This window comes from Lipophrys pholis, assembly GCF_963383615.2.
Source record: "Lipophrys pholis genome assembly, chromosome: 12".
NCBI lineage: Eukaryota > Metazoa > Chordata > Actinopteri > Blenniiformes > Blenniidae > Lipophrys > Lipophrys pholis.
Window position 1 is genome coordinate 15975172 of NC_137641.1, and position 14792 is coordinate 15989963.

Sequence of the window (14792 nt, forward strand, 5' to 3'; positions counted from 1 at the left end):
GGTCAGTCTCTGCTGTGCTGTGAATGAAACTAATGGAGCCTAATGTAGGGATTAAACACGAAGTGGGAGCGGAAGTGATTGTGAAGATAATTAACGCAATGTGATTTTTATCTCACTGTGTTTAAACTTGCTGGAAATAAATTAGCTGTCTCAATGCATTTTCCATCTCGCCTCATGAGCAACATAGCAAGTACAAAGGAGCACGCCGATGTGCAAGAGATGTTCAAGGACGGATCAGGGTCAATCATGTCTTTGGCCTTCAATGCATGGCTGGTAGGGAACTTTTTAGATCAATAGTGATATCAATAATTGACAGTTTGAAAGATAATAAGCTTATGTGCAGGGAGCAGTCAAAATACATTTGAGCGACTCTGACAAAAAAACAAATTGTGATGATTGGGTTAGAGAGTATGAGCTGCAGGTCTCTTAGTGGGAATAACCTCTCTGGAGTAGGACAAAGGTGGTCCAAAGAACAAGTGAGTTCTTGTAATTTTAAGGTTTTTCTTTGTTGTATGCATGCATGTATACATGATGAAAATGTCTATATGTTTGCAAAAACAAACAATTACGACAGAAAATTACTACAATCTTAAGAATAAAGCAAATTGTAACGATGCAAAATACAGTGAAATGTCAACAAAAGAGTTAAAGCCATAAATGTTTGCATCATGGGTGTTTTCACCAACAGCACAGCATGGCATTGAGGCTAATGTGATGGCAATGAGGTAGCCTGATAATGGCAGCATCAGTAATATTTCAGGTCGAGTCTCAGTGTTGTATTGTCTCCGCTACTGTTAAGAAATTTGTTTGAAATGTTTTCTTTGAAAATGTTGCTTGTTGCCCGGATTGGAGCCTCCTGCGGAGCTTTTTTGGCACCTCTCTATCACTTCCAGCTGTTCGTGCCACTGTGCAGCAGGAAGCAACAGCATTTTTGTTTTGTTGTAGTAGAGTTAAAGTGGCACAATACTGTGCGCTGCATTGACTGCACACGCACACCTCGACATGCTCAGCTGCATCTAACGTCTTGGAATTTAGACCCATTAAACAGGACCTAAAGACTTCCAGGAAATCCCTTTCGCTTCAACTGTCGATGTCGTACTTGATAAAGTCATAATACCCGAGGGTGGGTCTGCCTGCTCGCTTTGCAGGGTGGCGAGGTGACGTCTCCAAGTTTTTCTATCTTCGGCTAGCTGCTTGGCTGCTAAGACGTTGCAGCTGTCGCCAAAGAGAGTTCCTCACATCTCTAGCAGGAGTTTGCAGGATGCTGATACGTGAGCGACCGGCACGTCGATTCCCGTGAGAGGGAGTCCAGCCTAGGAACCTACTAGGGGGTCTAGTGGAGACCATTTGGCGGACATGCCCAAAATAGCATGGAGCATGTTGAGCTGATCTCATTCCAAAGCTTGTGGCAACCAGTCATTCTCCTTATCTTGTTGTCGGTGACATGATCTTCCCATCGTACTTTGAGAATCCTACACAGGCATGTATTTTGGAAGCTTTCAGGACAACGTACTTGCCGCTTCCTTTAGGGCCCATCTCGGTAAACCATGGAGAAGTATTAACAGTACACCGCTTTCGAAGATCTTTACTTAAGTAACAAGCGTAATCCCGCAGTTTTTCCAGATGTCAATTAGAGAGACGAGAGCTCCTGACACTGGACCGATTCTCACATTGATTTCCTTTTCAAGAGAGCCATCGTTGGAGAAAATGGAGCCAAGGTATCATTAATGGTTAACTTGCACTAACGGGGCATCATCTACTGTCAGATCAATTATCTCATTCTGCTTGAAAGGACGCTGACTATGGAATTTGCCAATAAACATGGAGTTGGTCTTTTTAGAATTGATCCTCAGGTCAGCTTCCTTACCAAAGTTGAAAATGTTGGATGTGGTTTCTTGAAGACATTTTATGCTGCTATCTAGTCCAATCTGGATATTTTGATAAACATAAGTTGCTGCACCCTGCAATGTCCAGGACTTGTTAAAGCACTCTCGTTGAAGGCTGGCTGGCTTTAATGTTTTGCCAGTATTCACCGAACACATTTGAATATTAACTTATTAAAACACTTGTTTCAAAACTATCTTGTCATTAGTGTTGTGGGCAATTTTTTCATAACAACTGCTAAAACGGACACATTTTGGGCCCATTTCATTATTTATAACTTATAAATGTGTTTAAATGGGAAATATTTCATACGGTGACTGTACATGATAAAGGATAATCTAATTCTTTATCTTTTAAACAGTTTGTGAAGAATCTTGGGAGTGATTTTTGACAGAAGCTTTAAATTTGACAAACAGATCAACAGCGTGGTCAGAGAGAGTTTTTACCACGTGTGTATTTTAACTAAAGTAAGGCCTTTTTTTAAAATCGGACCAACCGTGAAAGGACATTTCATGCTTTTGTCAGCTCACGGCTATTGCAATGCGCTTTATGCCGTTGTCTCCCAGTCGGCCCTCAGTCGCCTCCAATTGGTGCAAAATGCTGCAGCCCGTTTTCTAACAAACACATCCAGACGTCAGCACGCCGCCCCGGTAGTCTTCTCCCTTCACTGGCTCCCAGTTTCTTTTAGGATCGATTTTGAGATTTTACTCTTTGTTTTTAAAGCTCTCAACGGCCTTATTTATTGAACTTAAGGTCCACAAACCAGCTGCTACTCCAAGTCCCGGGAGCCAGGTATAAACACTGGGGAGATCGGGCTTTCTCAGTCGCTGCCCCCAGACTCTGGAACAAACTGCCCCCTCACATATGCACCATTATCGACTTTGGGATCTTTAAATTCAGGCTCAAAACGTATTTATTCAGACTGGTTTTTAATACTCGGTAATCAGGTGACATTTCATTTAATTTCTTTTCATTTTATTGTTGATGTACTGTATGTTTTACTATAGTTCTCTTTTAATTCCTTATATTCTCATTTTACTGTCTGATTTTAATGGAAAGCACTTTGCTCACCTTGAGTCTTGTAAAGGCTTTATAAATAAATGTTGATTGATTGATTGATTGACTATCTTATCAATTTATTCAGTCCTACATCATTTACATATGGCGTATAAGTGAGACTTAATGGTATTTAATAAGCACTCATATTGCTACTCAGTATTGGCAAGTAGCTAAAGGTTATCACTCGTACTTGTATTTGTGCTTTTAATAAAATGGTATCGGTGTATCCTGAGAAAGATGTTTGCAATTTATGCTAAAATGATCTTTCTCCACGGGGATTTTTGTTGATAACAACAACAGAAATCAAGTAGTGGTGATACTGCTGTATGTGTGTACGTAGAAATGGGGGAGGGTGTGCACTTCTATAAGCGAGGTTTCATTTCCAGTGGGAGCCAAGGGGCTGTGTAGGTAATTCAATAAAGGATCCTTGATGTAAGGTGCCCCGCAGATACAGACCCCCATCTTTAATGTCGGGATTAAGTGCTTTGTGAAGCATGCTGCCTGTCCTTGATGGCCTTTCAGATTTATGACAGTAAGAGAGGCTATGTATTTCATTTTGATTTTATTAAATTGTGTCCATTTGTCATTATTGCCTGTTTGTTTTTCAATTGGCCTTGAGTACCTGCAGAAAATGAGGGCCTGAAGAATCGGCTGCTCTCAGTTTTCCTCAGAAACACAAACACAGATATGCAACATTAAACCTGGGGGAGGCTTTCTTTTCCTTTTTTTTTTTTTTGCTTCTTCCTTTTTTCACACAGATTTATCGCAGGCAAACACCTCCGCTAAAGGCTGTGCCTGTCATTACTTCCTCGTGTTCTCCACAACAGGTTGTTAGGTTGTATGCCGCGCACCGCTCTGTTGGTTTCTCGGGATGAAAGAGACAAACTAATTTCACAGCGCACGTGGCAAAGAACTAAACTTCAGCTAAAGCTAGCTGCAGCTGTTTTAATACTTTATGGAGTTTCTTGGCGCTGCTCTTAAATCGCCATCCGGAAGCTGCATCTCTGAATCATCGTCACTTTGATGTCACGTCTTGATTTGAGTGGCTTTTCGTGTTTCACGTTCCTCATCCCTCTGACAGTCAAAGACACTGAAAGCGCCTGTGCGCGGCTCCGAGAAAAGTTCAGAGTGGGAAAGAAATGGAAATTTCGATGGCCCCCTTGCTGAAGGCTTCCACCGACGTGACTAATAGGTCAGTGTTGTCCAATGGTACATTCGCCAGCGAGACAACCAAAAGAATCAAATGCCATAGTGTTTTAGCGGGAGAACGTGAGATAAAGACGGACAGTGGGAGGACTGAAAGAAACCACCGCGGGGGAAGCGGCGTCCTCAACAAGAAGGAGAAACATGTCCGGGGTCAGGAAGCGGCATCTATGCAGATTGCTTTGGAGCCGTGAGACATTGTTGAACTTGAAACTGTTTTGCAGAGATGACAAAGTAATGAAAATAGGGGGGGGGGGGAGTCAATTGAGCTGTCAAGAGTGTTCCTGAAAACAATAGATGACTGTGTCAGCATCTTTAAGAGAGTACACTCTTAAATCTCTTTCTCTCCTCCAGGCCTCGTCCAGAGGGTCGCGGAAAGTCCACAAATTGAAATTATAATCACCATTTTCTTTGACAAGAAGTATCGCTGTGACTTTACTAATACATACAAATAGAAAGTAAATTGTCAAATGGGAAAGTTGCTACTGAGAACTGCCCCCCCAAAATATTTCCGGTAAAATAGTGCCAGAATAACCTTTACATGTAAACTTCAATGGTTTATTTGGTTGGGACACAGACATGATGCAAATGTCTATATTTTCACAAAAATTATAATATGTAAAACCACAATAATCTTTACATAAAGGTTATTATAATGAAACCTTCAGCTGTAAAATAAAGTGAAACGTCCAAAATACTCCTCCTATAGCTGTTACGTTATGCATGTATTGTGTTGTGTCTTACTGTTAAGAAATTTGATTAGAAAATAATAATAATTTTTTCTTAGTAATTTTTACAATTTGCTTGGTGGTATATGCCACAACATGGTGCCTCGCTATAGACCTGGACTGCACACGGATGTCCGTATGTTCTTTAGCAATGAGGCCCTACTAGATTGGAGATACTACTTTTTTTTGATTTGCTTGATTGCGGTTTCAGTGAATTTCAAGGGCTGAGTGTTTCCTTTCGAAACTGCATGAGTCTCCCACCGACACCACTTTTAAATTCTTGGCTTGTAGGAAAAACAGGGAGGGTAAGCAAAAGCAAACTCGAGCCAGGATTTGTTAAAATAAACGTCACGAATGCAGAAAAAACATTGCTCTATATATCAAAGTATTTCTCGGGCAGTTGTTATGGAAACAGCCACAGTGTCCGACTTCTCCATAAGACTGAGTGAACATTTGTTCAACAGCAGGATTGGCACATTAGTCTTCTCCTGGAGCAATATGTGATCCCTCTGATCACACACGTGTTCGAGGATTTGTGGCCAATGAAGGATATGGAAAAGGAAGTCTTATGTTCTTTCACCATCGTGTCAAGAGTTCAAGTCCCGCTGTCTCGGGTTTTTCCTAAGTCTTTCTTGATGTTCAAGGTCTTTATTTGTCATTTTCATGTAAATGAAATTCATTTCATACCCAAGCACAAGAAATTAATAAATAACAATGTAAGAATATAGAGTAATATAGTGCAGCGATAAAGATAACCAAAGTGAGCAAAATAGTGCAGCAAATACAGTACACAATTGTTTACCTTTATAGATACTTTTTACAGTGGTATAAATAAATAGTGTAGATATGCTGGCATGAACTTCACAATATGACTCTCTGGGTATTTGGCAGAGCAGTCATAGGTGATCAGGGTGGCGAGCAGGGTGGCGAGCAGGGTGGCGAGCAGGGTGGCGAGCAGGGGGCTGAGGATGCAGCCCTGGGAGGGGCCTGGCATTGTAGATGATGGTGGAAGAGGAGCCATGACCAGGCCCGGGAACTATCGGGGTGAGGGCCACCGGTCCACAGTCATTCATACTTCTCAGTGCTGCACCCTTGTGCACTGGGACGGTGAAAGCTGTTTTCAGGCACAATGGCACCACAGCCTGGGAGAAAGAGGTGTTAAAGATGTTTGTCCACACCTCAGATTTCATGTGTACAGCCTTCCAGGACCCTCCCAGGGGTGCCATCTGGCCTTGCTGCCTTGCGGGAGTTGACACACTGCAGAGTCCTCCTCATCTCCTCTACAGACACGCTGAGTGGTAGCTCGCCCTTTGGGACCGTGAGCTTGGAGCAGGTAGAATGGTTGGAGGGTTTAAAGAGTGCATAAAAGGCGTTCAGGGCTCTGGCAGGCATGAGACCCGAGGGCACTGGGTCCTTGGATATAAAGTAGCCCTGAATTTGGTCAGCATGTTTCCTTTTTGCCCGTCCCACACCCACCTTCTTGGTGATGGTAATGTCATTGAAGCACTTCTGTATGAAGCAGGAGACTGCCGAGGTGTATTCCACAAGGTTTACTCACTCTCCTGTGGTGGCAGCCTCCTTGAAGATTTCCAGCACAGGTTGGTGGGCGGAGACCAGCAGGACAGAGATCAAGACAAAGCCCAGGTGGGGGCGTTGCACTGCAACATATGTACCCCGCTTCTTCGTGTAGACCTGGTCCAGAGGATTGTCTCCTTTGTTTGCAATGCCTATGTTCCTATAAAAACAAGGCAGACAGTCCAACAGACGGGCATGATTAAAGCCCTCAGCAATCACACAAACTATCTCTAGGTTTTGATTCTACAGCTCACTGTTGTGCACATGGAGCTCCGCCAGTGCCGTGCGCGCTCACAGGAACGTAAACAATCACCTGTAGCACCAGAGTAAACTCCTCTTCTTTACATTACTGTCAGCGGAAAAAGCAGTTTTGAAATGTGAAGGAAGAAAAAAAGGAGACTTGGTTGAAATGTAGCCATTCATAAAGTTTGTGTCTGATATTTAAAAAAATTAAAAAATAAATCCAGATATCCAAAGTCGACCCTCAACCCTGTCTTGTCAGACTATAAAGAGCTGAAGAAGGCTGAAAAGAAACCACTGTGGGGATAGCGGCAGCCTCAAAAGTTGAGGGTCAAAAAACTGGCGTTTGTTCAGACTGCTTTGTAGCCCAGAGACGCTCTTGAACTTGCAGCTGTTTTGCAAAGATGACAGAGTAATGCAAAAAAGTCTGATGAGCTGTCAAATGAGAGTGCTTCTGAGAACGGTGGATGAGGATTGTGTGAGCATTCTGTGGAGAGAACTTTCATTTTCCCTTCACGTCTGGCCTGGTCCAAAGATAAACCCTTTCTTTTAACATACACCTCCAAGCCTCTCTTGTCAGACTGTGACGCGGGGACTCTTTGACTGAACTAGGTAAGAACAGTGGTTTGCAATCAGTGAGCGGCGGCCCTCGGGCGTTTCGTCAGGCAAAGTAGAAACAGTTTGTAAACCACATCTTTACCATAATGGCACTGCTTTCTGGTCTAAATTTGTGAATATTGTTGCTTATTCACAACAGTTTTAGGCATTCCTTCAGTGTCACAAGTTCAATGACTCACAGGATAAATTCATATTCATTCATGCATCAGCCCAGAAGGGGTCAAAGGTATAGCCTTTGGGCTATAACAGGGCCGCCAGGGGCTCCCTCCTGCCCTGCAGGAGGACACTGCAGTGCAAAAATGATGACGAATACAAACTTTCCAAAAAAAGGCAACTACTAATTTGCTGTAGATTGTACTGTTTTCATGAGTGCAGAGAACATAAAAGCTGAAATGAAAGTTCCCTTTTTACGAGAGAAGCAGTACCAGTAAGTGCATGAATTTGTGAAAACGTCCATAAATGGAGGACTCGTTTTTACTGTACGTAGCACCATTGCACAAAAAAAACAAAGGGGAAAAACACATACGCAGTAGCAGAGTTTCAGTTAAGTTGCACCAAAGCAATGTCAATCAGTTCAGATTCAGTGGTTTCAAGCAACCCTCTGGAATAAACAGATTTCCAACATGTAGTGAAGGTTTTCCATTTTCACTTTAAAACATTGTCTAAAAAAGGGCCTAAAATAAATAAATAAATAAATAAATACATACATACATACATACATACATACATACATACATACATACATACATACATACATACATACATACATACATACATACATACATACATACATACATACATACATACATACATACATAAATAAAATTCATGAAAGTCTTCATATTGTCATGTTCAAGTAATCAAATAAAAAACTAATCCTCATCCCAACATTTTATATGTTGTAAGGAGAGAGGGAACAGGCATGAAAATGTGAAAAAACAAGCAAAGCTTGCGAAAGATGAGTGAGAAGAAAAAAAAAACATAATTTGATCCATCTTAGATATTCTGGCAAATCTGTTCCACGATAACCTTGATGAAGGCCACGCACTGAAAAATCTTGGCCTGAGAACCAAGGACTGCGAACGTGCCGTAACACAAAAAGAAAATGTCAGAGACTCCCTGCAGGACTGATGATTATCTGCAAAAGCATATATTTTATCAAGCTTGAATGAGATGAACCAATTCACAGAGCAATTTTGCCTTCAAAAAGCCTCCGTGGCTTTTGTGAATATGTCACAGTTGACATTATAGCCACTAATTAAATAGCATAAGGTTTGCCATGTTGTTTGAGGCCAAAATTTAAGTGATGTAACACTAGTAGGATTTTAAACATTTTACCTTCTGCTGAAAAGTGTGATGATTGAGGATGTGGCATATCTGATATTTAATACAACACAAAATAATCTTAACATTCTGGATTATTTTGGCAAAATAACATCATATTGTGTACCTCCAGGATTGCTCATGATAAGTGTGAACAGAAAGAAAAAGCACAACAAACAGCATTCAGTCTTGCAGAATTTCCTAAAATTGGATAAAATCAAGGTTTTTCTCCTATTGTGTGTCTTCACGGCTCTGAAATGAAGAGAAAAAGACTCCTGCTGAGAGTCTCCACTGTGTGGTTCTTGTAAGTTGGCATGTTTGACAATTAGTAGCAGATGTGAGTGCCGTCCACCAGAGAGGCATTCAGGGAGGGAGAGCTCGGAGTGCCGCTCAGCTGTGTTTCACAAAGCCTGACGCTCTTTATCATTTTCTTAGAACTCATAATTCAAAACATTGATCTTTCTCAGGGGAAAAATACTGGTGAAAAATTCAGGTTGATGACTTGCACAGTCAGAAAAAAGAAATGTGTAAATATGAGAATAAATTAAAACAATACGCTATTTCATTTGCAAAATGTCAACAAAGTGAATCACTGTTTACATCACACCGCGCACACAAGAAAACTAAGAATTCATGCTAGTATACGAGTACAATCTGAACCAACAGCGAGAGTTTTTACTGACCGTCGCTGTGAAATGCTTGTCAGTGCTGCTTTACTTGGATTTTAATCTGTATTTACTGTTTATTCTATCCTACCCTGTCATGGACAGAATTCAGACGGGTTACATTGGCTAAAGAAAGGTAGATAGATATCCACACGGTGTGTCCATTTTCTATTTCAATTTATTCAAGTAGTTAATGTTTTTGAACTGTAGGAGAAAACGCACCCAGAGCACTCGTAGAATATGAAGTCTCCACACAGCCAAGTCAAGACATGGCAAATGTATATGTATAGCACCATTCAGACAAAAAGTATTTCCCATAATTTTACAAGAAAATAAATACATGTATATAAAAGATTTAAAAAAATAAAGAAAGTAAAAGCTTAATTAAGATTAAGGTAGTAAAATAAGTCAAATCTATTGTGTATTGAAAAGCCTGTGCAAATATTTGTCTTTTAAGGTCTGATTTAATAGTATATGTCAGCAGTCCTCGGATGTTCAGGAAGATTTGAGCAAGTAAATGTTGAATAAAAGAGGGCCAAGGATGGAGCCTTGAGGAAGTGACTTTCATATTCTTAGATTCATAATTACCTAGAAACTGAAAGTCTAGATGTATCACTGCTCACATCACTGTAATTCGGCACGTTAATAGTGCTGTGGTTTGATTATTGCAAGTAATGTTGAAGAAATTAACAGAAATAACTGCTGTTCAGTGTTATTGTCAATTATCATGTTTTAGTGCTGCATACATTAGGCTATGACATTTCAGGCTTTCATACAGGGGTGTGACACAGATTTTATTTACGGTGCCACATACAGCTCAATTTCATCTGGAGTGGTTCAGACATGTAAAATAGTGCCATTGTGATTCCTTACCCTGATCAGCCATAACATTCTAACTACCTCTAATCTTTAAATATGTGTGACTCAAAGTATAGCGAAACAGCCCTGATCCACGGGGGCAACAAACATTAACGGCAGATAAGATTAAGTCCTGGAAATTGTGAGGTGGATCCTCAATGTAATTTTTTGTTTAAACCAGGGTTGTGAAACAGATTTTAATTCAAAAGTGTCACATTTCATCTGACGTTTGTTTGTTTTGGTTAGCCTGATTGCAGGTCAGTTTTGCCTTATGTTTGACACCCCTTATCTAGTCTTTCTCCCAATCCAAAGTTTGTTCACAAAGGTAAAGTTTGTCAGCATTTGTTGAGCTGGATGTGTTTGAATGCAGTTTGAATCACACCCGTCTCGCTTTAATCATCCTCACTGCTGCCTGCCAGTCGGTGACCAAAACCATCATAAAAACGTCATGAATGTTGCAGGCAAATGAGTCATTTGCTTATCCATTCATATCATGAAATATTAATACTTGGCACCGGCGTAAGATTACAGAATTGCCATGCGCAATGTCACAAAACACTGCATTATTCATTTTTTCACCTGCCATCCCTGAGTGTAAAGATCTGCCAGCCTGACCATGAAAACTTGAGTTGAGGATAGTTTGTCATTTTTCAAGTGGCACATTCAGTCAGGGAGAGAAAATCTCAGTGTTTGCCCTGTGGACACGCCGCCGCCTGGTCGATAGGACTGTAATATGGGCCACCTTTTAAGGAGCTGTCAAAAGTGAAGTGCCTTCAAGAATTCCGGTTGCGGAAACTGGTGGCTGCCTCAAAAAAAAAAAAAAAAAAAAGTGTGCATGTCAATAGTTTCATTTTGTCACCTCTTCAAATAGCCGAGGGCGGTTCAAAAGCAAAGCTCAGTCTGCGTTGATTAGTCGGCCACATTTGGAATGCACAGAGCCTGATTTACTGCCTCATCTTTTGCCATTTGGCTATATCAACCGTCGTCTTATTGTTTATGCGGTCCGTGTTGTGGGGAAGTTCTGCAAAAGTGTCACAGCAGATGGGTGCATGATAGTCTTATCATTGCCCTTTTGTGTTCAGAAAATGTCAGTGTACATCTTATTTAGTTACAGAATGCTCAACAGCTGCCTGACAAATAATGAGGATCTATCAGCTTGGCTTGCTTTGGTGTCAAAGCAAGTGCTATTATGAAAATGACATCCCCCGACAGGTATTATGTCATGAGCACAGTGCTGTCAGTCTGACGTCGAGGTGACCGCGTCAAATTAGTTTGGTGCCACTTATCATGTCACGGTTTTTCATTTTTACCTCTTCGAAGCTCATCAATTTTGTTTTGCATTAAGGCATTATTTTGAAGTTGCTGACAGGCCCTTGACAGTTTCAAAACGGCGTCTCGCAGATTCCCGCGGTTCATTCGTTAAAAGCTTGGCTTTTGGCCAGATGTCACTTCGCCTGCCAGGGCGAGCGAGCGAGTGAGCGAGCGCACGAGCAGTCTGGCTCCTCTTCATGCGTGACATGCAATACTTCAGGAAGCTAGCGACGAAGTCACTTGAATGCGCTCGCATCTGCGAGATGGAGCTTTTACAGATCTAAGTGCGGAGATTAGTACTTCAGAGCCAAGGAACAAGCTGAGTAGCTTTGGGTTTCAGGGATTTATTTACAAGGCCATTAATGCTACCCGGTGATTTAAGATAAAACCATCCAGATCAATAGAGGGATTAACTCAAGTGTGCTATCTATCTATACTTTATATTTCCCTCCTTTATAATATCTCTTAAATACAGAATACTTCAGGTAAGTCCTGGAATGTTGGATAACTGAACGGGAATGTGCCGCAGCTGTTGGGAATGGTTCTGCACATGTGCAAGTAAATAGGACGATAACAAAAATGGTGGCAGTCGATGTTCTTCTGGGACTTGGTAGTTTTATGGTTGAGAGTCACCGGTGATAGCAATCCAACTTGGTCGTCTGTCCATGCGAATGTCCGTGTACCTGCCGTTGTTAATGTTTATAGCTCTGAGCGCGTGTGTGTGTGTGTGGTTTTATTACAAAACACCACCCACTAGTGGCCCAAAATGAAAACTACATCATTTGCTGCATTTCTGCCATTGTCGTGTAAACAGGCATAATTTTCTAACTATTGCTCTGTAAACACAAAACTTTTCTGAAAAACAAGAAAGTAAAAACAGAGTGCTTTCATTTGAAGTGCTGTCATGTCAATGGGGTCTGAATTTGAAGAGGCAGCAGCTGAGACTTCTGCTCTGTTTTTGTCTTCCCACCAGCAAAGATCCACTACGAGCCCCCGCTGCCAAGCCAGAGAGAGTTCCTTACCCAGAACATGCCCGTCGGCCACATGATAAAATTCATTCTAACCTACCAGACGGTAAGTAATAGATGGTAAAACACAACACAATTTAACAAATGTTTATAGATTTAATCGGAATGCACCAATACCACTTTATTAAAGGACGAGTACGCGTATCAACCTTTCGCTGTTTGCTGACACATGAGTAATTATTAAACACCATAAAGACCAATGGATGAATCCCTGATGTTTAACAAACCTGTCTCTCTGAAAGAGCAAAATGTCTGTTTTCAATTTGGCATAACAAATGAGAATCAGATTGTGAGAAAACCACAGTCACATTGCCATTTCGTGGAAGTTTATGGACTGAAGTTTTCAAGAAAATCTATTTGAAATCAGCCTGCACATTTTTTATTTTTTTTAACTGCACTTTCAAGCACTAGTGTGTCACTGTCTTCTCTTGTTTACCTTCAATTTGAAGAGAAATGTTAGGAGCAGGTGTTGATGCCAGTGGATATAAGACTGACACACAATAACAAGGCTGAAAATCTTAGCGGGCATCAATTACCACCAAATCCACTGATGCTGGCAGGAGGCAATGTTGGGCTTTTAGAGGCGAAAGCAAAATAATTTCTAACACTGATGCTGTGTAATGCTGCGGGAGAAGACTCTTGGTGAGTAAATAGTTTTCATCTGACTCTGTGCTTGGTTCCTCCTCAAGACAAAGATAAAAGATAATGTTAATGATAAACTTTGTCAACACAAAAGTAGTTTTTTTTTTTAGACTGACGATAAGATCCTGCTTGATCTTATGACAGGTTTAGTTTACCCTTTACTCGGTCTATGAAGGTTAAATGGACTGAATCATTGTGCAAGGGTCTCCAGCCTCGGTCTTGGAGGGTCCTAATTGGTCTTTGTTTATGCCACATTGACATGACAAGTGAAATCACAAAGCTTTTGTGGTGTTTTTGCTTAGAGCCACTTGAAAGAGCTCCCAAGGTGTTTTTTTTGAAAATGCTCTAACTCTGTGAAGACAGTGGAAAAGCAGCTACTGCACATAGTCAGTTTGATCGAGTGTGTTGAAGCAAGGAAACAGGGTCAGGACAGGGCGTCTCTATAACCAGAGTAAGCTCTATGGAGACTTTTATATTTGCTCTTTATTGCCTTCATATGCATATGCAACTGCCTCTTATGAGTGTGCAGAATTTCCTATAACCAGAAAAGGCTCTACTTCTCACAAATGCCAGGGCGGCTCAACACTCCTGACTAAAAAGTGACATTTTACACTTAAATAAAGAGCTTAATGTCCATTCAAATTGGCATCATGCACCTCGCACATAATTCTGAAGATCATCCATCCTCACTGAGAACATGCGTGATCTATAAAAAAAACACATGCTTGTGATGGATTACTAAATTGGTCGGATAGAGAAAATATCATTACTGTATATGAAATCACAACTGTTCTAAAGGCTGCAATATCTACAAGTAGAACGTTTAAATGGGCACGACAGGTCACAATCTCACTAATTAGCTACAATACATCAAGGTATTCAGCACCAAAAATTTACTCTATTATTTGGTTTCATTGAAGTGAAGGAAAAACTAAATCTAACTGTCTTATTGCAGTTTAGGGAACTTGAATCACCATCGTCCATCCACACAGTCCAACAACACAATGAAGGTGCTTGGCCACTTGTGAATTTCCCCAACAAACTCAGATTTCAGACCATTTAAAGTTTGCTCTTTGAACTGAATGTCTGAATAAAGAAATCCATTCAGAATCTGCTCGGTGACCTCACTGTGCACTACAAGTTTTGTTTGAGAAAAGTCAAATAGCCTGTTTTAATATAAGATTTACTGACAGACTGTGGAAGTGTCTCTGAAAGAAGGAGTGTCTTTCTGGGCGAGTTGCCCAAACAGAGCCAATGTGTGGGGAAACAGTGGTTTGATGAGCATCAAACCACTTTGTCTGCCTTCATCAGACAAAATTGAGCTGAGTTGACACAAATAACTTTGAGCACATTTAGATTTGCTTAATCGTATTCATTTAGCACTTAGCAACCTCGCACATAATTAACAAAGTGCTTGCGCACCTTGTTAACAGATTAAATTTGTCAACTGTGATGAAGACAAAATCATTGGTGCTCATGCTAACATTTATTCAGTTCTCTGCCTTGGCAAGATCCATTTTCACTCTAATAAACACATGAAAACACCGTGTTAGTCACTGGTAGCAAAGGTGATTTATACCAATTTCTCCTCATCTTCATAAGTATCTGCACAGTCTGTGGTCTGTACACAGTTTTAAAACTTGAGGTTACTTTATTAT

General features: G+C 40.9%; 1 protein-coding gene across 1 annotated transcript in view; it reads left to right on the forward strand.

Annotated features, from left to right (window-relative positions):
• The window catches only part of LOC308118142 (putative flavin-containing monoamine oxidase A), a 70757-nt gene that overhangs the window by 16457 nt on the left and 39508 nt on the right, over nt 1-14792 (forward strand). Inside the window, exon 8 of the mRNA XM_080477416.1 lies at nt 12438-12538. Coding sequence (XP_080333542.1) covers nt 12438-12538 — 101 coding nt within the window. The remainder of the gene's footprint in view (nt 1-12437; nt 12539-14792) is intronic.